This window comes from Vanacampus margaritifer, chromosome 2, assembly GCF_051991255.1.
Source record: "Vanacampus margaritifer isolate UIUO_Vmar chromosome 2, RoL_Vmar_1.0, whole genome shotgun sequence".
Classification (NCBI taxonomy): domain Eukaryota; kingdom Metazoa; phylum Chordata; class Actinopteri; order Syngnathiformes; family Syngnathidae; genus Vanacampus; species Vanacampus margaritifer.
This window is the reverse complement of record NC_135433.1, coordinates 10,937,967-10,965,038: the sequence shown is the minus strand read 5'-3', so window position 1 is coordinate 10,965,038 and position 27,072 is coordinate 10,937,967. Positions and strand designations below refer to the sequence as shown.

Genomic DNA, 27,072 nt, shown 5'->3' with positions numbered 1-27,072 from the left:
TGATGAAAAACGCGCAAACTGAATTTTACCAAGGTAAATTGAAAAGTTCCCCAAACGTTCCGTCTTTAGTCGACCGTGGTGAGAACTGTTCTGAGTGGAAGCCGTCTTATTAAACTGCCTTAATGGTTTTGGACTCACTGCTGCAGCTCAGTTTCAGGGTGTTGGCAATCTTCTTATAGCCTCGATTATTTGCCATGAGGTGCCATATTTAACTTTAAGTGACCGGCAAGAGAGTGTGAGAGTGATAACACCAAATTTAACAAGCCTATCCAGGCGCACACGAGAGGCAAAGACCTTATAAGACTAAAGAGTCGCATGACACCATGGAGGAAAACTAGAGAATTGGACCAAATTTGGACATTTTCACTTGGTATTAATAACTTTTGTTGTCAGCAGTTTTGATATTAATGGATGTCTGTAAATTTACACTGCAGTATTATATAAGCTGTACACAAGACGAAGAAGATCCTCTTTCTTTGTTATGTACACAAAATTTGACCTGTGCATTTGACCCATTACAGCAAATACATACTGCTAGTGGCACCTATTAAAGCAGCGTTCACCAATTCAAGTCCTCAAGGTCCTGCAGGTTTTAGATGTTTCCGCCCTCCACACCTAATTCATATAATCAGCATGCTCATAGCGATTCTGATCTTTAGTGTCAGGTGTGTTGGTAGGCGGAAACATCTAACACCTGCTGGACTCCGGACCTCGAGGACCGGAATTGGTAAACTCGGCACTTGAGGAAGAGCGCCTGGGAGCATTTTTGGGTATCGGTGTTTTGCTCAAGAACAATGTAGCCATGTGTCTGGAGATGGTCTTCAACCTGGGTCCCCATGATAGTAGATGACGATCTTAACTCATTTGCTCCCAAAAATGTATAAACACGTTCTATTTTAAATATTGCCATAGTCCCCAAAACGTATTTATACGTTTTTTTTAAAAAAAATAAGTTTTTTATTTATTTATGCTAGAGCAGGGGTGCCCAAGTTATATGTATGTATATTGGGGTACATCTTTCATGTCAGTTTTCAGTTGTGTGTAACGCACCGGATATTCGGCCACCGAAAATGTTATAAATAATAAAATTAAAACCAAAACAATATGCCCGAAAGAGGATGTTGTGGTGAAAAATAAAAAATAAACGCTGCAAGCAAGCGTTTGTTTGAATTAAACACCAAACGCGGGGGTGAGTGTCCGTCTGAGTGTCCATCTCGCTGCTCGCTGGCGTTTTACCGTGTGAATACCAGCTTCATTCACACCGGAGAAGGGGTGGGGCATCGCTTGGTAAACTATTGTCCAGCATTTCAGCGGGTCGAAAAAAGAGAGCGCTGCCGAGTACTGCATTACAGGTGAGACACTCTTTCTCCCGCATCACCTTCCTTTTTTCTTTGATTAGAGCCCCTCGAGCACTTCCGTTTTTTCACTTGCATTATGGTGGCCATGCTAAATACTTTAGCTAATGTTAACACTATTGCTATCAACAGTATTAAACAAGTAAACACTTACCAGTACACTCTCTGGGTGACTACAGATCTGTAAAGGACGCCGTGTGTGACTTTGCAGTGCGTTCCCAAAGTCGATTGGTCAGTGCGAAGAAATGTATTTATTTATTTTTAAACGTTGGTGAAAATGTGAATGTGCGATTTTAAGTGAGCCGCACCGTACGTGTCCCGCTCCAAATAGCCTACAAACGCGTCATCCGCACCGCACGCATCCGTGCGAACTACTACTGTACATTGACTATAGCATCGCACTGCCAGAAAATGCTCACCCTGCATTTGGTGTTTAATGTACCATTCGCCAAGATGTTTGTGGTGTGGACGCATTTCAATTTATATTGTGCTTTGTTAAATTATCAGTTCTAAATAAATATTTTATAATAATGATCGTAAAAAAAAAATGACATAATTTTTTAATCTGCGTTTTGGTTTTCGGCCAAGCATTTCTCATTTTCGGTTTTCGGGATCTGCCCAAAAAGTTTATTTCGGTGCATCCCTAGTTGATGGCCATGGTGGTGGTCTTACTACTTGTATCTGTTCTGACCTAGCTGTTTCTGTATTTTCCACATTGGATTGTGTATCATGCAAAAAGGCACATTACTTACAGTGTTCTTTTTTGTGTAGTGAACACCTGTCTGTGGGATAAAGACAGAGAGATCTCCATTGAAAATGACGTCAGCCAGGGTGTTTACAAGGGGTTGATAGTGGATGATCAGGAAAACCTGGGAAATACAGGGCGGAAACAACTCATAAATACATTGTACAATTAGGTGTAAATATACTTAATTCACCACCCCCCATTACTGTCTGGATGTTTGTACTGTATACTGTAAGTACATTGTAACTTTAACAAAGGGCAAGTACAATACACGGGACTGCAGAGCAGCCTGGAGTTCTTCAAATGGTGTAAGGCAACAAACAGAAGATCTGGGGAAGATCAGGTGAAAACTGCAAGAGAGTGCGCTAAAAGACAGCTCTTTTAAGGCAGATGCAGAGAACGTTTATGCAGTTACGCTTATGCAGGTCATGAAGTCATTGTGTTATGCTTATGCAGTTACGATGTCCTTTATGTTAGATGCGGTGTTAAGTCACTCATAGTTTGTCAAGTCTTATGCAAATGTCCCTTAGGATGAGAATGTTGTTATGCTCTTAAGTCACGATTAGTTTGCCTAGTTAGTTACTTAGATAGAATTTCTGAGTGACACTTTTGTCAGTACGTCGAGGTCTCTTAGCCGAGGTTTCCCTCAGGATGTTGAGGTTTCTTATCTCAACTCTTCCATGCAAGCTTTCTTCCACGTAAGCGGGCCATACTTTTGAGTTCTGCATCCAACCCACTCAAGCTTCTTAGCCAATGTTTCTCCGTCAAGTGTTTTCATGGTCAAGTTTCAAGTTCAAGTGTGTTCTCAAGTTGAAGTTCAAGTTTCTTCAACGCCATCTGAATCTAGCCCTGCTGTCTGTTGTAACTTTATTCTTGTATATAAAGACTGTTTTACAACATACGTGTCTGGTCTGCGTTAGGGTCTAAAATCTTCACCTCACGGGACACAAATTCTATATTCCCCAAAAGTATCGTAACAGTAAGACCAATTCAGTTAAAGATAGCACAGGCTGTTGAGCAATAAACATAACTACATGCATTAAAGTAATGCATTTAATAAATGTTTGCGTATGACATTCAGCATATTTGTTCATGTCAAAATATTGGGGTCATTTTTTTTCATGCAAGTAATTAACTGATGAGAAAAAGAGGAGGATGAGATTGTGCAGTGGATCGAAATATGTCGTAGAAGCCCTCATAACACTAAATGTAGAAGGAAATAACACATAACAGGTGCTCTTCAAATTTGGCTGATAAACAGCCTTTGTAATTAAGTGATTAATCATGATTAATCCAAATTCTAAGATTTGATTAATATGATTAAAAATAGTTTGAAATAGTTATAGATACACACACACACATAATACATACTGTATATACAGTGATTTGTGAAAACCTATACTTTTGCAAGGCACTGTATATGTACAGTATCAATACGGAGCAGCAGTTTTTATCAAAAGGTTGAAATTTTGAATACAAGACAAATCTGATATGTACTGTACAGTGGAATACTGTTCATCCAAAGATCTTTAACCATGCATTTTTAGTTTAGTGTTGTGCATGTGTTGCCTACTTGTGACAGCAAGTAGAGGGACACCTGAGGGTTGATCTTTCGCTCTTCATGCTAAAAAAACAACATCATACATCCAAGTCAAGGTCACAAGAAGTCATAGAGAGTGATTTCTTCCTATTTGTCCCCAAAAATCTGATCCATCTTACCAATTCTTGGCTAACCAATGAGAACACATAAAGAGGTAAGAACAAGCGGTTGAGGAGGTGGTCGGTCAAGACATCATTAAGGAATTCACAGTTTATGATGAGGATGTCGTTCAGGTAGTGGAGGTGGTCAAGATGCTCGGCTACCAGGTCGCTTAACTTGCCTCTGTTTTTGTGCCTTAAACACAACAGAGAGATTTTGGTGTATTGACTTAAAAGACAGATACTCTAAAATCACATATCTTTTTTGATTGTCATTGTTCACATAAAAAAAATTAAATAAAATACAGTTATAGCAGCATAAACAGTTGGACTGCATTTTATACTTTTGATTTAAGTCTTTCTGGGTGCTTACAAAGGACAAGCCTGACCTCTACAGGTCATAAGCAACAACACGGACCTTAGCAATAGGAAATAAGGAGGCAACAGGCACTTACTCTTCATCTGTCTGCACACATTTGTCCAGTTCAATGACATGGCTGCCGATAAACCAGACCAAGTTGCTGAAGTATGGCACCGCTGTCTTATCTCTGATGTAGTGCAGCATGTGTTGGTTGTCCACTAAAGAATATAAGGGTTAGGGAGACTTCTTGTTACCACAAGCTTGTAATACAATGCACACGCTTAAAAATTTACAACCACGCACACACACGCACATGCACGTAAAGACATACATTGTAACTGCAAACAGAAAAACTAAATTGGCAGTGGCATTAAAATATAATGTGCAAAAAACAAAGGTAAAGTCAAAGAAAAGAATAATTATATTACTGCATATATTTTAAAGAAATAAACACCTTTGACCTAGATGAATCCAAATCTATGGTATATGAATTCTGCAGTCCGATTAAGTCACACTCAGTCAAGGGTTGTACAGATTTTGTGTTTGGAGACCAAATGGGAAAAAATATACTGTATATACTTACTCTTACTCAAATTATAAAAGAAAAAAATCTATAGTAACTTAACTAGTATCCGAATGCTGATTTGGATAAACAATACATTATTATGGACGAAGGTCTTGGGACACAACTTGTAATCATCTAATAAATCAATGAATCAGTAGCCTGGATGAATTTGGTGTGGAAGAACTTGAGAAGCCTGATCTCAGCCCTATCAAACATTGGGACTAGAAATGACAAAGAATATGTACCAGGTACTCTTGCTCAGCATCAGTGACCCTTGAAGTCACAAATTAAAAAAAGAAATAAAATACAGAGGCACATTCCAAAATTGTGCGTGAAGCAGTTTTAACTGCAAAGGGGAGACCAACTCAAAATGTGTCTCTATTTTCATGCAGGAGTAATTGCCACAAATAATGTTTTAGAAAAATGTATATATGCAGAGATGTTTCATTAAAAGGGAGTGAAAGTGAAGGCGGTCATCACCTATTTAAAACTTTGCAGACCAAAAACAGTCAAAGCATAGGGAAATGTTAAATTAGCCTGAGTACAAACTAGACTTTTTTTTTTATCCCTGGAAAAAAATAAATCAGACAGCAGTGATCAAATCAATCACCAAAATAAGTGTGTAAAGCTCATAAATCAAGTCAGTCATTATCACCACAAAAAACAACAACAACAACAAAAAGGCATGCAAATTTCTGTGTGAATGTACGTGGGTGATAAATAATGATCAACCATAGGGATTGCAAATACAGTCCCATATTTATAACAAATACACTCAAACAGATAAGACTGGGCTGGGTATCAATAAAACTGACGTGTGAGTTCCAGTCATATTATTTTGAGCTATTTTCGCAAATGTAGACCACCCAATTGAGTCTCATTGAAAACGTCCATAACATGAACTCTCAGCTTTTTTTGAGGGAGCTGTGATTGTCAGCATGCTGCCTGTATAAGCATCATGTCAAAAAGTAGATTCAGTAATACCCAGCCCAAGAACAAGACTAAATGAATGGAACCAACTTACATGAGACTGGAGTTAGGCAGATGGGGCACGCAGAGGGGAGGGGTGAGGATAAGGGACAAGGAGAGTCGGAGGAGGAGGTGTGGTTGTTGAGGAGGGAGGCGGGGAGAAACAAACAAACTCAGTGTTAATGTAAGTATTGGGGTGACTGTGATGGGGTTGAGGATGGGAGGAACCACAACATTTGTTGTTTTACACAAAAACTGCTAACAATATCAATATTGGGAAAGGATTTCCATTGTTTTACATAGAAATAACTTAGTTCAATAGTTTGAAATACTAAAAACAGGTTACATGGTGAAAGAAGAATGCAGAACCAAATCCTATTCCAGAACATGTGTTGTTGCAGTACTTATCCAAAGTGATCAACCAGAAGAATCAAAAAGTAATACGTTTAAGGAAAAAGTTTGCACATAGGGAAAAAAACAACATCCTTCTAAGCATGTCTTTGCTGAACATGTAGCTCTTGAATAGCCCAGCCATAACGTGTACTTTGCTTTTTCATACAATTTTTGAAAAGGCTTTAATTCCTCACGGTTGGGAGTGTGGTCTATAAATAGAGGTAGAATAGTACAGTAATTGACCACCAAGGTAACATGCAGGACAAGACAGATTTAAAATCAGCCGTTGCAAATATTTTTGCAACGGCTGTACATACGTCGATGCAATGGAATGTTATGCAAAGTGAAGAAATGTAGAAACAAGCTAAACCTTGTCAACAGCAACATGTTCCTGTTATACACCCGCAGCATCATTGCTGCAGTACTGTACTCTTCAGATTGAAATGAATTTGTTCACATCACTTTTCATATGTTTTGGATTAAACATATTTTGTATGGTACAACCGTGCAACCTCCAAAGTCGAAAGCCCCTAATGTCACAAAGTACACGTACAATAGAACTTTCTTGTGGGAAATACACTTCAAGGCACACAAACCAACTTTAAATCAGAACATATGACATCATTTATAAGATGCAAGTACTAACATTACAGGCATACTTTGCTTCTTCCTTGACTACTTTTTTTGCAATGTCACTAAACACGAATACTAGTGGTTGCAAAAGGAACACTGATAAGGCAACCAAACTGGAAACTGGCTATTTCTTTTGCTATTTTGTTTTGTGTTTTTTACTTTGTGAATCCCAAAGTTACTGCTCTGTGGTGGCATTTCGGCTAGTGAAGGTGAAGAGGAAAAAATAAGAAAAAGTACTTATTTCAACTTTCAAAACCAATCCCACCAGACTTTGCTGCTCATTGCAACCACAACTTCAGCTCTCTCTAGTGTAACTGTGAAAACACTTTGCGGGTGATCATGTTTTTTGTTTTTTTTACATACAGCGTTTAAGCTTATTTTTACACTTGTCTGACCTCTAAGAATGGCAAAACATGTGATGCATGATGTTGAATCATTTTCACCACCCCGTCCTCAATTCCACGTTCGCTACACCTATAATATGCATCAACAAAAGGTGAGTATTGTTACCGAACATTTTTTTTTAAAAATTCGTTATAACGGTAATACAGCTTTACCTTTTATAAGTCGTGAAAAAACATTAATTAACTCCATCACAGCCTGCATAATTTCTAAACATTTTATGATGGCAAGAGTTTAATGCTAAAACAGATTTGTTGTAAAAAATTATAATCTAGAAAAAAGATCAATGTGCCAGAATAGTTTGCGTTCGACCTTGGAGGTTCAACTGTATCTATGAAATATGAATAGGCTGTACATTTGTGGCATTGTAGATTGTTTGTACAATACTGTCAGTCGTCCAATATTTAGTACTCTAAATACATTCATACGACTTCCCTAGGGTGGGCCATACAGTCAAACAACATATTTACCATTTGCTTATAAGCCATGCAGTGTATCATTAAAGGACTCTTAGAACACAAATACAAATTTAAAAAAGTGTACAGTATCAATGGAAGAGGATGTGTGGGAATGTTGCATGGATGTGTGTCATGCACATTATTGAAATTCACCTTTGTACACGTTGAGGGTGATGGTGCGGACGGCGATGCGGACCATGCTTTCGGGGTGGTTGAAGAACTTTATGGCCTCGGTGTACAGCGCAAAGTCATTAGTGTGCTGTGTATGGGAGACAGAGAGGGGCACCAGTGAGCAAGTGCCCCACAAGGCAACACAAACACTGGACAGCCCAATTTGAAGGGAGGGAAGCCCCCCCCTTCCCGAAAAAAAAATGATCCAGAAAAACTTTCTACAACTAAACATTATGTGTATTAACAAGGAAACACAGAACCAAAAGATTCATGAGTTCAACAGAAAAACGAAAAGCCCGAGGATCTCAGCTAAACCGTTTCAAATTCAAATTATGAGTTAACAAGAAAATGTTTTAATATTGATTCTTGTTGTCAGTCTGAGTATGTCAACATGTGAAAGCAGCCAGCCTAGCCAGTCATCATCAGCAGATACAAATAATACTACAAAGACCCGACCCTGATGTCAATTAATACAGAAGAATTGTCTTCAAATATTCACTTAAGGTACATGCTGCACACCGAACACTAACTTTCCCCTGTACACACAGGCCAACAGAAAGACTGCTGACACCTGTTGTGTCAACCAGACGGGATTAGTAGATTACCAAACAGAATCAACCAGCCTTGCCATGCTTGCAAACACAGCAAAAAATTACACTCTCAAACGTTATTTCATTGCAGCAAAGAATTCATTTTTATTACTGCAAAATATTTCACCTCCATCAGTGCAACATTATTTCTAGCCTATGTTAATATTAACAATTCAGACAATATGTCACAAATATCTAATACTACGCAAGGATTAAATCATCTCTGACATAACAATGCCCGGTTTGGACATTAGAAAATGATTAATCAAACATTATGTTTATTATTGCCAAAATGGTATAAATGCAGTATAGGAAGGATAAAATATTAGAAACCAGTCTCAATTGTAACCCAGAGCAGTTTTCCAAAACAAAACAAGCATCATAAAACTATACCCAGTTAAGGCAAAACATATTCATTCATATCCTGGCCATATTAGTTAAATAGCATTTTTATTTGATCAGCGAGTCTCCCTCAAAATTGAAGCCTTTTGGTCTTATCTAAGAATGATCTATCAAGTCTATCATGCGAGAGACTGTTCAGGCCATTCCGACACAATAGTAATGATTAGGTCAGCACTGTGTGATTTGTGTTTCAAGTCAGCAAAGCACTATCATTGCATGCACATTTAAAAACAAAATAATTGAATCATTGAAGCATGATGACCTTTTTACAGCAACAATTAACCAGGTTTATGCTACTTTGTCAATCAGCGACGGCTTAACTGCAAGACATTTAAATAAAACCCGGCAGTGCCTCACCTCATTGTAGAAGAAGTGCACCGTGTGACTGTTGAGTTTGAGCGACAGTGTCTTGAGGAAGGAGATGTAGTAGGCCATGATCTCCTCATCTGAAAAGTCAAACTTGTGGACGATGATGGAGTTCACGTGGTTGTTTGATAATAAGTAGTCTGCACAGAAGGGAGGACAATTTATATTATATAACCGATACTTATTTTGGTTTTACTTTGGTCTGATAAGCAAATACTTACACAGAGATGTTTCGTGTCTGATGTTCTCAAAGAGTATGTTAAGAGTCTGGAGAAGCTGAACACACACATAGCGCCCTGACTTCTGCCGCAGGATGTTCAGGAAGAAGGCAAACATGTTCTTCTCTAGGAAGAAGCTGACCACAGGAAATCAATCATGTTTTCATCTTAATGGCTAAGCTTTATAGTTTATGGAATTGAACACAACAGTTACCAAACATATGTTGTTGTTTTTTAAATATACTATTTAGGGAAATAAATGTTAAATGTATTCACGTTTGTTGATGCTTTAATGCTTCTTTTTCCAGTGTAATTTGTCAAAAGGTCAAACAACTGTTACAACATTCACAAGCATGTTTAGTTGAGCCATCCAATTACAATTTGAGTCTTACTCCCAAAATACTGAGTTAATTGTGTCCCCCACCTGAAAGACAATTTCCGAAAAATTTAAAATAGATTGCCATTTAATTATTACGGGGGAACAAATCTGCAGTCAAACAACAACAAAAATCTAAATAATAGTAAATTAAATGCTCATACAGGGGTTATGTGAAATGTTGAACGTGACTTACTCAAATACAGAGCTGTCATTCTGGTCACCCCAGATGAGGATCTCTGTGATGGAACGTATAGTCTCCACCAGGAGGTTGCGGTTGTGGTCTGTCACTGTAGTATTTTTGGTCAGGACATGGTACATGTACCTGCAGGCAACATAAAATACATACAGTATGAGCAAAAAAAATCATATACAAGACTGTGTGTGGGAGGTGGATCTTCACCAAGCAAAAATACAACACTTGTATTTTTTTTAAAGTGGTAAACGTGGACTTTGTGACAAGGAGTAAAAGTTCACTTCCAACGTACAACATATGTGTTGAGCTCATCATTAAATAGCACTTAAATTTAGTCGTAATATTCATCTGAGTTGCCAAGCAGAATATAGTTAACTAAATGCAAGTATAGTATATACTTGGGACAGCAAAAATAAAGTTATTTTTACAGCGGGTGCCAAATAATAGTAAATAATGACGTTCGTCACTAAAATGCTATTTCTGTACTGTATTACAATGCACGTAACGTTAGCATTTGTGTGTTCATGCTAGCTACTCACTTTAAATGATCCAGGGAATGGATATTTTTCGATTTCCCCTGCCCTCCAACCCAGCTCCGTGACCTGCCAAACATGGCTGTGGTTGTAAGGAGGTTGATGATTTGACAGGCGGGTTATTTCGCCGATGTTAGCGGCTGTATCTGTCCATTACACCCACTTTTGGTGGAGCTAGCCACTTAGCAAACAATCGGTAATAGATTGTAGACCGGAGGAGCGAGGAATCGTTACGTAACAGTGGTCGGCAAATGGGATGTTTGGGAATTGTAGTTTTTTCATTTATTTTTTATTGCGTGTACACAAGATAGAAACGCACCACTACACGAGGCCAAATCAAAATGTGATTTGAGAAGTTTGTCTGGCCTGGATCATCGCTCACCCACGGAAAAGTCGTGGATGGATTACGGATTTACGTAAAGTCCTAAGGATGAATGGAAAATAAACGCTCACCCGATGTCGTCATTTCATAGAGACGTCAATTAATGATGACGTTGACGTCGGACCAATGATGTGAATCACTTTATGCAGACCGCAATGTTTTGATGCAGTTGGTAACTAGCTAAAGACGTGTGGGCTGATAAAAGGAAACGGAGAAGTATGTTTGTTTTCACAATACGAGTGTGCATATAGAAATACTACATGCATTGTGTTAGGGTCCGTGTTTTTGCTCACGTTGCGTGAGACTGTTTTTAGCCCTGGCCACTTGGCATGGCTTGAATTCCGCATAGCAAGCAGTGATATAGTGTGATATTTTGATACTGCCAGTGAACTATTAGTAGATATGAACGCGAGACTCTTTCATGCGCACGTTTTATTGTCTTTATCCCTCGTCAATGTACAGCTATAATAGTACACATCACTTTCTCGAGTCGGAACGGGCGAAATGTGCGTCCGAAGCGCACCGGATATGCAGAGTTGAAGCTGTGACAACTTCTGTCCTTGAATAGCTATGGCGCTCAAACACTGGAGTGTCTAAACCGTGACTTTCTTCTCTATGATCCACGCAATTTACGCCCAGTTCGATTCAGTTGAATCGGTTTTGGACGAGCATCCCTATATGTTTTATCTGGGCCTATTCTTTGTCAACGTCCTCATCCTCTACTATGCCTTTCTGATGGAGTACATCGTCCTGAATGTGGGGATAGTATTCATGCCTGAGGATATGGACCGGGCTCTGGTGGACCTCGGGGTGCTTTCTGACCCAGCATCCCTCCCCTACGATTCGGACACAGACTTGGATGTTTTTGAGGGCTATCTGGACTGATAATGTGGTGATGTATTGGATTATGATGCAGGATGAAGATGATGGAGAGATCAGGGTCATACGAGGCCTGGCCTGTCTGCTGGGTGTTCATTGTCTTTTTGGACAGAGGGGAACAAGGTAAGCAGTTTGGGGAATTTTGAATGACTGAATTTGATTAGATGACTGATGTGCTGCTATGACTATAATGAATTTATTATCTTTTGGGACATGCATTTAAAAAAAAAAACATGGGAGCTGATCATTTAAAATGAATAATGGTAAAATCTTTTAAATCTTAAAATGTTGCCTTAAAAAATGACATTTGTGTTCGATATGATTACAGGTCATCTCAGTGTGAAACTGACCTTTGGGCCAACAACTGTTCAGCCATTTTCCCTTGGGAAGACTCATTCTATCACCGCACCGCCACTTCGACGTGCACACGAGCATTTGTGTCCTGCACTTGGGACACAATGAAAAAAGGCAGTGGTTTGTGCTGAAAATGAGAAGACATTCTGGCTGTGTATAAAGCACAGTACTGATCCAGCCATGAGGAGCTTGGTGCAAATCATATGCACTGTATCAACATCAGATCGGTCGGTCGGTTGCTCCAAAGACTAAAGTGACTCTGGCGCGGGAGTGTTTGTACAGTAGATTTGATGTAAGGAGAATGTACACTTGCTTTGCAGGCACCCCTAATTTGAGATATGTGTTAAACATGATGCGAGTTTATTCACATCTGCTTCTTTTGGTGCTTTGTGGGTGCACCTCTCAAAGATGACACTGGAGATGCAGTAGTATGCTGGGCAATTGTTTTTGGTTTTGCTTTGTTTTGCTCCGCACGTTAAACTTTCAATTTCTCTTCAGTGTACGTATCCAGCATAAAGGATTTCTACGATTGTACTCCTGGTTTGCATGGGTCACTGTCACAAAACTAAACCATGAACTGGTGAAACCCTTAAAAGGAATCTTAGAAGCAGCTACTTCATATTGAACTCACAATTGTATCCTGTAAATATGTTTTTATTTTCCAAATGTAAGATAATTGAAACAGACTTGCGATGCTGGTTAAATGTCTTGAGATATCTTGGGATCTAGCTAGATCTTATTCTTTTTTTAATTCCTGTTAGGGTTTGAACAATTTCTTTTAAGAAAAGTTTACCTTGAAGCAATAATGAACTGAATTAAGCAAATTGGCTTCTAAATAATGAGTGAGATCACATTCATCAGACTTCCGTGCAGGTAGCCTGGCTACAGTTTCTACTCAGTGATAGTGTGAGTGTGAATATTTGTCCCTAAATGTGCCCTTTGACAGGCGATCAATCTTTGTCGTAGTCTGCCTTTTGTTTGATGTCAGATGGGATAGGCTCTCGCTTCTGTCTGGCAACACCAAGCAGGATAAGCTGTATTGAAAATGGATGGATGTATGAGTGGTTTTGAAATTTCAGTCAGGCACAGATTGTGTTTGTGTGTGAATGGAATAAAACCACCTTATAAACAGACATTGTTTATATACTTAATTGATTTGTTTGTTTTTGAGCAGAATAAAACAAAACATTAGAATTTTTCGCAGCCAATAGCGCAAATGCATTAATAAACGAATATGATCATGGCATAAGAATAATTGCCATACACTGTATACTTATTAACCCTAACCCTAAAAACTTTAAAGGTATTGTTTTCAGCAGTACTACACCTTGCAATTATTGAAATCAATTGTATTTAGCAATCGATTGCAACTCATTGCTAATTGGAGGCAACCCTTGACTACATAGATTGAAACATCCATGCTGATTTTGTACCCTTGAATATTAAAAGAATGAAAGAAGAGTGTTACTGTATATAAATTTATTAGCTCAAGCCTCAAGTAGGCCTATACATACCAAAAAAAAAAAGCAACGTGGCATCGAGTGAAACAACGGAGGGTGTGGACAATTTGCAAAACATTTTTTTAACTGAATTAGCTGTCTGTTATTTGAAACCACGTGCTTTACGCGTGTCACGCTCACATTGTATCCACAAGGGGGTGTCACTGTCAGTGCACAATGAAGACAACAGTAATAGTCCTTGCACACAAAAATAGCCCTTACCTAATAGATCTAACAAAACACACACGATCAGAAAAAGTTTTGTTTGTAGCATACTTGTACCAAATGGAACGTACAATAATTGCTATTGTCAAAAGCTACTCATTCATGACACTCGGATTGATTCACAATAAAAAAAAAAAAATAAACTATGATTAGTTGCTACTAAGTGAATCCACATCTTAAATAGAAACTGTGTTATCCAACGATTAAAATAAAAATAAAAGGATTTCATATTTTCTTGTGTCCAAAGTTTTATGTAAAGATGAGGCAAGGCAGTTTTACTTCTATAGCACATTTCATACACAAGGCAATTCATGTGCTTTACACAAACACACAACACCAACAAGCATCGACAAACACAACAGTTAGCAATATTCAGAAGCAAAACAGAAAGCAAATGTATCTTACAAAAATTATGAAAAGAACATACATTGACAAAGTTGAACTACATGAAGTAAGTGTTTTTTTTGTTCTTTGTTATCCTTGCATTTTTATAGCAAGCGCGGTTATTTTTTTCTCCTTGACTTTTGCAAGTGTTTTGTGTTCCTACCACTTCATCCTGACTCTTTGTTGCCATCGGCTTTTGTTGTACTTTTTCTAATCTTGCTTTTTTGTAATCTCCTTGTGGGTCCTTATTTTGTGTCTACGATTATTGGAATCACTTTCCTCCGGTACGACCGGACATAACAATGTCAGAGAAAGAGATGTTGTAAATATTACATGTTATATTTAATAATATACGTATATATTATATGTATATGTTATATCAGTATCAGCATTTAAAAAAAATAATTTAGAGTTTTAATTGCCCGCCAGTCCTTTGAGAAATGATGTTGGAACACGTCCTTCAAAAATAAAATTAATCCACTGTCTTCTCAAAGACTTGGGACGAAGAAAGCAACCACTTTTTCCTGATCAATATTTCCCCTCTCCACGAAGCATTTGCAAGCACGGGGAGAAAAAGAAAGGAAGCAGCCAGCTTCTCGAATTTCAGTGGGCGTGACAAACCTTTACCAGAGGTGGTGCCACTAACCCGAGGGGGCTGGGTCGAGTGTACTTTCGTGTCTTTTCAAGGTCACCAAGTCACGCAAATTTAATCTGCCCGTTTGAAGCACACTTTTTAGAAAGGAGAAGAAAACCAAAGAAGTTGCGGACAGACTTTTTTCATACCTGGTTGGATTATAGACAGGCCGGGGATGCATATTATTGATAGAAAACCCCACTAAAGTGCATTTTCATAAATGTGGGAAGCTTTAAGAGCTGGATCAAGCGATGTACCGAATGTGCAGCCCACACTGGACTATGAGTAATTTGAAGTTATATAATTGCAAAAAGACATAGTTTAGTAAAGTATTATTTCCATTACGTGCATTAAATATGACTGAGCCAAGTGTGAAATGTAAATACAATAAAAAATAAAATAAAATAAACTCCAAGTGACAAATAAATGCTAACAGTATGAAATAAAAGCACATTAACAGAGCAAACATACAGACATTGCTCATCTTTGACACATGGCATTTCTCCAGTCTCAAATAATTGTACAAATGCACATGTGGCATTAGCACATATAGAGAACATATTGTATGGCAACAAAGGGCCAATTTCATTTCAGCACTGAGTGGAACATTGGACTGTCAACCATAGACAAATCATATATATATCTTCTATGTATGCTGTTGTTCTATATGGCCTGCACATATGATACATATGATTAAATGTACCAGAAATTGGTGTGTGGATGCATTACTACTAATGCCAAAGGATTCTGGGATCCTGCTGCTGAAGTCTCTCAAATGCACCATACGGAATACACGGGTTCCACATCCTGGAATGGAAGAAAAGGAGCAGATACATGTCAAAAACAGTTTATTTTTCTTTTAGGTTGCTGCATTGATAGCCGGAAAAAGTTTTTTCTCACCTTAAAGTCTTCATTTTCTTACATTCTCTAAGGCTGGCTCCCAAGCATTGTGCACCGATATCTGATAGTTTATTATACTTCACGCTGTCAGGAAAACAAGTTGCACTTTAAATGTATTCACTTCATTACCGTCCTGTTTTTTCATGAGCTTCATGACATGAGTTAATAAAAAAAAGAAGATCTAAAGATATGTTTTATCACAGCATAAGTGACTTGTGCAGTACATTTTAAAGATGCAAGTCATGAAGTCTTACTCTAGGTCAGTCAATGATGCCATGTGCGGGAGGACAGCGGCTAAAGTGGCGGCACCTTCATCAGAAATCACATTGCTGTAGAGGCTGGAAAAAGAGGCAAAGAAAGGGAAGTACACAAGCCTAGTGCACTAATGCGTGTGAATATGTGATTACATACATGAAACAGTGCAGTTTGGGTAGATCCTTTAATGTAGTCGCCATCTTTCTGATCCCAATGTCTCCTATGTAATTCTGCGACAGACTGCAAAGGACAAAGCCGGACAACACAATTTAGACACAATATATTATTGTTGCTATAGTAATTAATTAAAATGTTTATTTTGTATTAGGTTAATTGAAAGATACTGTACTGTACAAATAAGTAGCCCATCTGGAGCACCATGACTATTTCCCATGTGTCATGTTTATTTTCAGTCTTGTTTAGTCCCTGTCATGTTTAGCCTCTGTTTTCCTTGTGTGTTCCCCTTGTCGTGTCATTTCCTGTTTTATTGTGAAAAGTCTGACTCCTCTCGTTTCAGGTCACTTGCCCTTCCTTGTGTGGTGTCTTTGTCAACCCTGATTGTGTCCACCTTTCCCCATTACGCTCATGTGTCATCCAATCAGTGCCCTCAGCCAGGTGTGTCTTGTTATGTCATTAGTGTTGGTGTATTTAGTCGGTTGTCTCCCCCCTGTCTGTGTCGGTTCATTGTTGCCACTGTCGTATGTCTTTCGCCACGTCACGCTAACCTCTTTGCCTTATCAGGATCCATGTCATGTTGTTAGTCTCGCCTTAGTTGTTTTGTCATGTTTAGCTTCATGTTTTGTTAGTTCAGTTTATTTTGTATTTTGAAGTTAGCCTTTTTTTTGATTAGAAATTAAAACCTCTTTTTGGACTGCACCTCTGCCTCCTTGCTCTGCCTTCCTGCATCTGGGTCTTAAAGCCCCCACTTACTGACACCATGGGCCACTATTTTGTATGCGCTGGCTACTCCACATCTTGGGGAAAATTTGGAGACCTGTGTCTTTACTGCCCTTTTCCCAAGAATGCAGTATCATTGGATCCCTTGACACTCTGCCATGATTTATATATGTATCACATACATTCATATTTTGTAAAGATTAAATCTACAATTTAATGCAAACTTGAAATAAAACTTCCCTTTGTCAAGACAATTGAATTCTTAAAGTCAGTATCAATCAAAACGATTACTTTAACATCATAGTAAACAACCAACACAGCTGGGAAGTTTATTTATCATACCATTCACAATCATGGTTTCATAGAAGTAAACCCACACATACCCAGAACCTTGGTCACCACATTCATAATACAAGCTAGAGCAAACCGAAGAACAAAGCAGTGCTGAGAATTGTAAAGAACTAAGAGATGTTGGTGTCATTGTGCTTTTTAGATATGATTTGAATAAATGGGCCAATAATCGCAGTATGCAAAATTAGCTGTCAGCAAGCAAATACAAATCAGCTGTAATATACGGTAAGTACACTATGAGATACACAAAAGCAAAGCAATGGCATTTAAAATGGCTTCTTTTTTTTTCTTAAGTAAATTAAGATCAGCAAAGCATTGCTTTTTACTTAAGACTTGATCCTGCTTGTATTATGAGTGTGTTGAGCATAATTCTAGGATATACAGTATGTGCATTTTATTTCATGAAACCCTAACTGTGGATGGTATGCTAAACAATAACTTCTCGGTTACAGAGGGAGTTACAAGCATGAGCCAATGCCTAGAATGCACACGCAATATTGTGAATAAAAGTGGGCTAGTCTGAAACACTCTCAATGGCTCTAACTCAGTGGTGGGCAAACTCGGTCCTCAAGGACCGGTGTCCTGCAGGTTTTGGAGGTTTCCCTGCTGCAACCCAGCTGATTCCAATCAACAGGATCGTTAACCAAACTTATGCAGAGCTTTGCTGATGAGGTGATCATATATCAGCTGTGTTGGAGAAGGAAAACATCCAAAACTTGCAGGACTCCGGCCCTCGAGGACCGGGTGTGCCCACCCCCGCTCTAACTGCACCTAAAATCCACTGTGAAAGCATTTAAAAATAGCAGGATAACCTGTTAAAAAAACAACAACACCAAACCTACTGTAACACTTTACAAAAGAATAGTATCTTTGCTTTCTACTAATCCCAAAGTATTCTGTGGTCACAATAGCAATAAAGAGCACTTCCTGTATGTGGTCATACTCACTTGAGTATCTGTAGAAAACAGAGGGAGGCAAATGTATCAGCCAATTGCTCAGCTCCATTGTCTCCAATGTTGTTGCCCTCCAAACTGAAGGGGGGGAGATCAAGTTGGTGAGATACATAAAGTAACTGACACACTGAGACAAAAATAGTGGAAGAGCTTTGTATTACTCGAGGTGCTGGAGGTCATGTAAACTTGGTAGAAACTCCAAAAGTTTGGTGATTGCCTGGGGCCCACACTCTGGACCAACCCTAGAAGGAGAGACCATCAGACTAATTTAGATAAAGTATAAACATACCACAGCAAGCAAATACTGGAGTTATTGTGGATGGTCTCAACAGTAATAATATACAAATACTGTACTACTCACTGTAACTCTAGTTTGCGTAGCTCCTTGACTGCTGGAACTCCCTTCTCAAGGATTGGATCAGGTTCACTGAAAGTAAAGATAATATTTGTTAATGTATGTGTCACAGTGTACTGCATAAACCAATGTGCAGGTCATTTACCAGCCTGACAGTCTCCTGCGTATGTGAATGTTTACAAGCTTTGCTAGATGTTCTATTTGACACACTTGCGTGACTTTCAGAGGGTGAATCTTGAACTTGGTCACAAAATGTTGAAGGCGATTCCGTTCATCACTCTGCTCTACCTGCTCCCACAGGGAGATGACATCGGCTATGCAGGCCCTAAAACAAATCATCATTACTTTCTAAGGTTTACTCTGCTATGTCTGGAGTCAGGGTTTGTTAAACCAACCCATACCTGTATGTACTGCAGCTGCCAAGACCCACCAGAGACCTGAGTCCTGGAATCGGTATCCCAGTGTTCTCAAGATCCAAAGAAACAGTTTGGCCTCCGTTTTCAGCCCTTTCAAGAATCTTCTGCACAACATATACATCCGGTGGGCCAAGTGGAACTCCATGAAATGTGAGGACCTCGGATAGGTTTGCTGCCAGGTGATTGGCCAATGGTGCCTCGTCACTGTCACCGTTCACGTTTTCATGAGAGAAACTTGCTTCAAAAACATAGTGGCACACTTCCAGGACCTGATCTGGGCATAGGTCAGCAAGGGAAAGACCCACAAAACGTTTAGCCAGTAAGATTCGCTTGTCGGAGTTCACATCTAAATGAAGCCTGCGTAACTCGGTTCTTTTAAGGAACAGGATGCCAAAGGCAAAACGCCGAGTTAGCTCTTGCACTTCTCCTTGGGAACGCCGACGTCCCTTTTGGCAAGACTGGGAAAGGATGTTCTGGAGGGGGTTCTGAGACCAAACATTTCTGGGGAAAGAGAGCTCAGCATTGGATATACCGTACTCTTACAGTACATTTTCTGTTCAACATTGAATTAATGATTTTTAGGATATCAGTTTTTCTAAAGGCTTCTGTTGCATTTGTCTCTCGTTAAAAAATTCAATTCATAATTTTCAATCTTTCTATTAGATAAAGAGAAAACAATTACCTTGCCATGGACAAATGGAGTCCTGCCAGGTAACTCTGAAGGAAGGGATCTGTCCACATCAAGATGTTACCATTTGTTGTTTTTTCAAAGTCCGTACTTCGTTGGTCTTGCCTTTGTTCTGCATTTTCACTTTTTGATCTCATTTCGTCTTCTCTTTTTATTTCCTCTGTCTCACAATGGAAGCTGTCCTGTTTTACCCTTACTTGATAAGCAAGGAAGAGTCCCTTACTGATTCCGAACGTTTTGAGTTTTGAGCATAGACTTACTTTTTCGGGCAGGATGGACGTGTTGGCCTTCACTCCTTCCCAGGCCAAATCGCACAAACGGGACATAATTTTTTTCCCACAAATCTCCCCATGAGCAGTTTTTATCTCATCTATTTTCATTTGGCCTTTCCTCCTTGTTGACCTCCTTGTTATTAGCTTCACCTGAGCTTTTCTTGTGCCGTGTGCTTCAGCCTGAGAGCAACAGTTCCAGTTGTCATTTTTCATTTGAATACAAAGTGCTTGATGGCAGAGCTCAGTTAAAGTTCTTGGAAGACCCTCTGAACTTTCAGAGTGTTCCAAAACCAAGCACACCAGTCGACAGAGGCCAGGATTCCAACAAAGTTGACGTAGATAGCTGGACTTTTCTAAACATTTTAAAGCAGATTCTCTGAGATCAGGATCGGCAAAGTATCTGGAAAAATATGTTTCTATATGTGTAGGGGTAAATCCATTAGCCTCCAGAAGGCAGTCCATTCGCCGTATTAGTTGGCAGGTAGTGCTTCTTGGTCTGACAGAAATCAGAAGAACGCATCCTCGAAGGACCACTCTTTGGAGGATGGCAGCGTACAGCTGTCTAACCGTAGAGGACTTGTCTTTACTGTCTTTCTCTAACAAGGTTGTGAAGTCTTTTTCTTGAAACAGAATTTCATAGTCCCGATCATCAAAACCATCGAAAATAATGAGCACACGTTTGGGGGCTGCAAGGATTTGTGCGTACACTTCCTCAGTGTTAATGATGGAAGTGGCAAGGGTGGGGAGGTCGAGTAGAAGGGTCTGAAGACTGCAGCGTGACTTTTTTGAAGAGATGAGATCTATGCCATTCAACAAGAATACAAAATCAAATTGTGGGAAGCCGCTTATAGTCCAGTCCTGGCATAGCTTCCTGATCAGGGTGGTTTTTCCCAGGCCTGCTTTGCCAAGTAGTAGTATATATCGTTTCGGTTTATCTCCATTGGAGTTTTCAAATATCTATCAAAAAAAAATGGAAACATTACAATACATTTGCTCCTATCCAGCAATATTGTATGAATAAGTAGCCTTTAAAAATCTACAATACGTTTCAATCGACAATACGCTGTTGGTGATGAACATATACCTGATTCAAACGAATCAATCGTTTTTGTCTATCCATATCACCCATGGCCAGCAGGTCTTTGTTCAGGTTCTTGGTGTTTTTTTTCCCTGAACAAAACATCTCTCTCTGGATCACTTGCACATCCACGTAATGAGAGCTTAAATTCAGCCTTGGCTCCATCTCCTCACAGATTTTGTACATATGGGCTTTGGCAATTTGAATGTAGTCCTTTACATTATCTGAGGATGAAACAAAACGTATCTATCACGCTGGTTCAATGCAGATTTCCATTCAAACTTCTGACAAATTAAAACTTACGAGGTATATCAATGGTAGCTGGTAACTGTTGAACTGTGGTGGACTCGTTATTTTCAATCATCTCTGAAATGTACACACAAACAAACGCTGAGTTGTACAGTACAGGGTTATGACATGCTCTCTGCATTTTGGGTTATTTTTTAGATGGGTCAAAAGCCCTCAATCTAAGATGGGCTATTTGATCTACTCAACCGCTGGGTTATGAAATGTTTTATCCATTATGGGGTACTCCAGTTTCCTCCAACATTCCAAAAACAACATGGATGGTAGGTTAATTGAACACTCAAAATTGTCCCTACTAGGTGTGTTTGTGAGTGTGAATGGCTGTTTGTCTATTTGTGCCCCGCGATTGGCTGGCAACCAGTTCAGGGTGTACCCGCCTACTGCCCGATGACAGCTGGGATAGGCTCCAGCACGCCCGCGACCCTCGTGAAGATAAGCGGTTCAGGTAATGGATGGATGGGTTATAGTGGTGCAACAGATCATCATTGATCCGTGATCAATTCAGATCAGGCCCCAAAGTTGCCCTTTGTCATTGATTCTTTTCAGAATTTTCATGGCAGAGGCATTGAGGGGGTCCGGTTTGGTGGCTCTAACATTGCATCTCTGCTTTTTGTGGATGATGCAGTGCTGTTGGCTTCTTCAAGCTGTGATCTCCAACTCTCACTGGAGCGATTCGCAGCCGAGTGTGAAGCGGTTAGGATTAAAATCAGCACCTCCAAATCCGAGACCATGGGCCTCAGTCGGAAATGGATGGAATTCCCTCTCCGGGTCGGGGATAGAGATCCTGCCCCAAGTGGAAGAATTCAAGTATCTTGGGGTCTTGTTCACAAGTGAGGGCAGGATGGAGCGGTAGATCGACAGGCGGATCAGTGCAGCGCTTCCACTGATGGGGACTCTGTATCGGTTCGTTGTGGTGAAGAAGGAGCTGAGCGGAAAGGCAAAGCTCTCGATTCACCATTCGATCTACGTTCCTACCCTCACCTATGGTCACGAGCTGTGTGTCCCTTAACAGTGATTTTTATAAATATTTTTCAATTACTCTTGACAAAATATTCTAATATTTATTGCTTAATATATGCTTTGAATGACCAAATGTAGCTTACATTTTGTTATAAGTTTGTAGTTGAACAATTTTCTAGGTATTGGTATTGTCAGTAAGGTGGGGGCTTTAGGACCCAGATGCGGGAAGGCAGAGGTGCAGTCCAAAAAGAGGTTTTAATTTCTAATCAAAAAGCTAACTTCAAAGAACAAAATAAACTGAACTTAACAAAACATGACGCTAAACATGACAAAACAACTTAGGCAAAACTAACAACATGACATGGATCCTGATAAGGTAAAAAAAGGTCAACGTGACGTGGCAAAAGACTTACGACAGTGGCAACAATGAACCGACACAGACAGGGGGGAGACAACCGACTAAATACACCAACACTAATGACATAACAAGACACACCTGGCTGAGGGCACTGATTGGATGACACATGAGGGTAATGGGGAAAGGTGGACATAATCAGGGATCAGGGTTGACAAAGACACCAAACAAGGAAGGGCAAGTGACCTGAAACGAGAGGAGTCAGACTTTTCACAATAAAACAGGAAATGACAAGACAAGGGGAAAACACAAGGAAAACAGAAGCTAAACATGACAGGGAGTAAACAAGACTGAAAATAAACATGACAGGTATTTCAATCCAATTAATATTTTTAGAGATTGTACTGTAATGTATTAGAATGAATGAATTTTCATATTGGTTAATATGACCACGCATTTGGACATATTATTAAATCAAATGACACACACACACACAACATGGCGGGGCACAGAGAAACCATGTGAGGAAAGCCACCGAGGGAGAGCGAGAGGGATGACAGTCCACAACCACAGGGAGTGGTGCCATCCAAAAGACCCCTGGCCCAGATTGACTGTGGTGGGCCTCATACAAAGTGAGTAAAGAACTTCAGCATTGTATGAAGGTACTGTATAGTGACGCACTGCCCCAAATGGCAAATTATAAATAAACTGAAGTGTGTAAAATCCTACTGGATTCTGCTGAATGTTGTGCAGGAATGTCACCCACCTATGGAAAAGGGTGGCACCTGGAGTTTGGATACTGATGGTGAAGAAGGTACATGTACTGCAGCCATGGGACAAATGAGTAAACAAACAGAAAATATGTTATGAGAATCACGTTTTGGCAAAGAACTCCCTCCATGTGTGTGTATTTTACCCAGTGTAAATAACCTACAGTTTAATGATTTATAGTGTTTATATGTAAGTTGTTGTAATGAAAGTACAACAACCCTGCAACTGTTAACTTAAATGATTGCTCACTCACCCAATACATATGTTGGTAGAGCAGCAGCGGGGAATGGAAGGTGGATAATTGGAGGACAGATCGTTGGTGTCTTAAACTGATGAGATGTAGTGTCTGGGAATGTGACAAACTGGATGGAGGGATGGAGATGAAGGCTGCTTTGGGACGGCGGAGGGGAGAGACACGAAAGGTCTCCCTGACTCTGCATTGATTCTGTGTCACTACCTGGAGAAAAGGCCAGAGAACTCGGGAAACAAATTCTAGTCATGTCTATCATACGTTTATACATTATCACCCGTCACAACGGAATAACATCATTTGCCGTGCACTCCCGGCACACTCAGCATGGTTTTGTTATAGCGGGCACTTGCCCATAGTCTTGTGCTAAATGTTTGGGAGAAAATGTTGGGCGCTGTGAGTTAAGATGAACTGTCATACATATTCAGAAGGGAAAGTCATGATTTCTCACCTTCAGCTTTATGTTTTTTTGAAGTACAGTTCTTTTTTGCCGTTGGGTTCTGTTTTGATAATGTAGCTGATGAAGAAAAACAACAACACCTTTTCATTATTTAGCAGTTATCATGGAAACGTTTTTGGAATTTTATGTAAGTGAATGAGTGCTCACCTCTGGGCCTTTTTTGAAGAATTTTTGTTTTTCTTTTCAGCATAATTTGATCTGCCTGCTGGTTTCTGCGTTGGCTTGGCAGCTCTTTTGCCAAGGAAGTGTCATCTGCAAGTCATAGGGAGGGTTGTAATTGTCCGGTCTTTTTACTAACAACATTAACATAATAAACATATTGAATTAATACCTGTCTGACATTTAAACCTGAGATTTATGACCTCGGCAAAGGCATCATTTTAGGCAAGGCAAGTTCATTTCTATCGCACATTTCATATACAAGGCAACTCAATTTACTTTACACAAGGAAAGCAACAAATACAACAGTTAACAACATTCAGAAGCAAAGGAGAAAAAACAAAGTAGCTTACAAAATTTACAAAAAGAACCTACATTGACAATGTTAAAACATTAGACAGCAAACTTAAAATACATTTAGAGTAAAGAAATGTTCTAAGATTATCAAAACAAAACAAAAAAAGACACAGTTCTGTATTTGATTCCACTATACTGCAAGTTGACATTTTAAGGAGTGCTGCAACAAATAACCACAATAATATGCATCATTGCTCGTTAGAAAGTTCCTCTTTATTTTCACTTCCCTCATGAAAATGGTATCAGATCAGATTTTTGTTTTTAATGGCATTGCTCAACGTGCAATTTGATTTCAAATATATGCCATTTTTTATTTTCATGTAACAGTTTTTTCATGCAAAAGTACATAAAAGAGACTCTTACTGAAGTCATTGTCATCAAAAGTCAACATGGGATCATCATTGAAGAGGCCATTTGTGTCTAGATGAAAAGTAGCACACACACACACGAGCATCTTATAACGTTTTAATGACATGCATTCATTTTTGGTAGCAACATACCAAGCATCTTCACCAGGTAATTGTCGTTCATGAATTCTGATAAATCATCTGAAACACAAAATTATCACATGATGAAACATCTCAGTCATAACATTATGGACTAGATTCAATTCTGGCATTACAAATACGCTATTTCTTAGTTTTGTTTGACAATGTCAGAGCAATATGTAACAATATGTTTATGATGGTGGGTGTAGTTTGAAAGAACTGTACTGCATCATGGCAGGAGGTGTTTTACTGTTAATTATTAATATTCACAATAATGTAGGGCTACAAACTACAGCAATAAAAATATTACCAACTTGCATTTTTACTACATGTCTTTTTGCAGGTGTGTATAATATTGTTGCTAGTGCTTTTTTTTTTTTTGTCCATGTCAAAGTATAGTTTACCACTTGGCTGTCATATTTTTAAGATACAGCCAAATGCCGATATATTTAGGCATTTATTAATATCTCAATCATGTATTCTCAATAATATTTTAGACTTGACACAAGGGGCTGATGAAGAAGCTTCCATGACCTTCATAATAAGGCTTAGGTATTTCGTCTTGAGTAAAATACTAACCTGGTAAAGCTCCATAGTCAGGACATAAAACTGGGTCCTGGTCTGTTTTCTGCATCGTGCAACCTGTCACACACCCACATAATAAAAAAATAATAAAAACACGCACAAAGAGTTACTCATGGAAATCTGGACTACTGAAAATCAATGATGTTTAAATTTGTTATGGTAATAATTAACCGCTTAGTTATGACACCATGAAACAAGAACAGTATTTCCACTACTGATGTGTGATTTTTAATTCCTCTTCCAACAACAGTGTTATGGATTTGATCAAATAAAAACTGCCCCTTAGACAACTTGCTAGTCAAGACGACATAGACATGACTTTTTGTATGGTCATGTGTAATCATGGTGCACGACACATGTTCATGAATATTATCTGTTTATCCTCTTGTCATGTTTGAAAGCACAATGTGTTCCAAAGGTTACTTTCCCTCCTCCAGATACGACCTTTGCATCGATTGTATCCACTTTTTACGACACTGATTAAGAAATCGCATGGTGCAAAGATGCTATCAACTCAGCGAGCTGAAGTTTGGGTATTTTTTTAGGAAATTATAGCCTCTCAAAATGTAAATATGACATCAAGGTTTGGTAGCACCTTATATAAGCTTCCCTCTCCCTAACCACAGTCCATCTCTTTCCAGCCGGGAGACATACTGCTGTCATCCTTAGAACACCTCATTTGAGAGGCATCCAGGAGCAGAGCTGGACTGACACACAAAAATCGGCCCTGGCATTTTGACTTAAAAGCCAAAAGTCACCCTCCCACCGGGCGTCTGCACTGTATGACAGATACCCAGTCCTGCTCTGTCCAGGAAGAACCCTAATCATTGCCCAAGCCACCTCAGCAACGAGATCATAGGTGAAGGAAGGAATGTAGGGAAGAAGTGCGCATCACGATGAAACTTACCTGGCCAATTCGTCCGACTGGATGTTGTGCACCAAGTCCTGTTTTTCTCGCTGGTAGCTGGATGCATTTTTGTCAAACACTTGCTGCTTCATGTCCTTAAGTGACCGACGGCTCTATTAACTTCCACTTTCTGTTTGACGCTCCACAAAACGACGAGTACTGTACAAGTTGGCACTTGAAGTGAGTGCTCCGGACCAATGTGAAACTGAATATAAATTATGTGAGACAAACATTTTTTTCCCCAAGCACAGTGCAATCCATTCAGTCTGAATGTTTGTGCTTTCATTTCCTAGGGGGGAGGCTTCTGAACCGATCTACTAATACCTTGGTTGGGGGTGATGTGGAAAGAACCTGCAATTCCATTCAAGAATCTTAGTTATGAAAGATATTATAACATTTTTAATACCTAATTTCATATATCAACCATTGTTACACATTATTAACATTCTAATTCTTTATATTGACCTTGTCGAGATGTTTTGTGTCCTTAGTAGAGCAGAAGGTGTTGATCTCGGTATAAT

General features: G+C 39.2%; 3 protein-coding genes across 4 annotated transcripts in view; 1 reads left to right on the top strand and 2 right to left on the bottom strand.

The window, feature by feature from the left end:
• Positions 1-10,631, bottom strand: part of clec16a (C-type lectin domain containing 16A) — a 36,960-nt gene extending 26,329 nt beyond the window's left edge. For both annotated transcript variants that reach the window (XM_077558366.1, XM_077558367.1), the window contains exons 1-9: positions 10,438-10,631; positions 9,899-10,027; positions 9,330-9,463; positions 9,100-9,248; positions 7,733-7,838; positions 4,254-4,377; positions 3,820-3,994; positions 3,674-3,724; positions 2,108-2,224 (exon numbers count right to left, since the gene is read on the bottom strand). In XM_077558366.1, the coding sequence (XP_077414492.1) occupies positions 2,108-2,224; positions 3,674-3,724; positions 3,820-3,994; positions 4,254-4,377; positions 7,733-7,838; positions 9,100-9,248; positions 9,330-9,463; positions 9,899-10,027; positions 10,438-10,511 (1,059 nt within the window). In that variant the 5' untranslated portion in view covers positions 10,512-10,631. The remainder of the gene's footprint in view (positions 1-2,107; positions 2,225-3,673; positions 3,725-3,819; positions 3,995-4,253; positions 4,378-7,732; positions 7,839-9,099; positions 9,249-9,329; positions 9,464-9,898; positions 10,028-10,437) is intronic.
• A 297-nt stretch (positions 10,632-10,928) lies between these two features.
• Positions 10,929-13,179, top strand: dexi (Dexi homolog (mouse)). The gene is made up of 2 exons (XM_077559295.1): positions 10,929-11,815; positions 12,021-13,179. The coding sequence occupies exon 1, from the start codon at positions 11,429-11,431 to the stop codon at positions 11,696-11,698; it is 270 nt and encodes an 89-aa protein (XP_077415421.1). The 5' UTR covers positions 10,929-11,428; the 3' UTR covers positions 11,699-11,815; positions 12,021-13,179.
• Positions 13,180-13,500: 321 nt separating this feature from the next.
• On the bottom strand, positions 13,501-26,664 carry ciita (class II, major histocompatibility complex, transactivator). The gene is made up of 20 exons (XM_077559296.1): positions 26,552-26,664; positions 25,639-25,701; positions 25,072-25,119; positions 24,935-24,991; positions 24,203-24,307; positions 24,047-24,112; positions 23,599-23,802; positions 23,341-23,397; positions 21,257-21,319; positions 20,960-21,177; positions 19,598-20,832; positions 18,901-19,416; positions 18,645-18,824; positions 18,506-18,571; positions 18,306-18,386; positions 18,139-18,222; positions 16,100-16,183; positions 15,943-16,026; positions 15,689-15,772; positions 13,501-15,595 (listed from the first exon to the last, which is right to left on the bottom strand). Exons 1-20 carry the CDS (start codon positions 26,616-26,618, stop codon positions 15,520-15,522), a joined length of 3,438 nt encoding a protein of 1,145 aa, XP_077415422.1. The 5' UTR covers positions 26,619-26,664; the 3' UTR covers positions 13,501-15,519.
• Positions 26,665-27,072: the final 408 nt, after the last annotated feature.

Excerpts from the sequence above, each read along its gene's own strand:
- ciita (XM_077559296.1), bottom strand. The coding sequence starts at position 26,618 with ATGCATCCAGCTACCAGCGAGAAAAACAGGACTTGGTGCACAACATCC. Across the intron at positions 21,178-21,256 it reads AGCTACCATTGATATACCTC|ATAATGTAAAGGACTACATT; the intron begins GTAAGTTTTAAT and ends TTTCATCCTCAG. Across the intron at positions 18,223-18,305 it reads CATGACCTCCAGCACCTCGA|TTTGGAGGGCAACAACATTG; the intron begins GTAATACAAAGC and ends CCCCCCCTTCAG.
- dexi (XM_077559295.1), top strand. The coding sequence starts at position 11,429 with ATGATCCACGCAATTTACGCCCAGTTCGATTCAGTTGAATCGGTTTTG.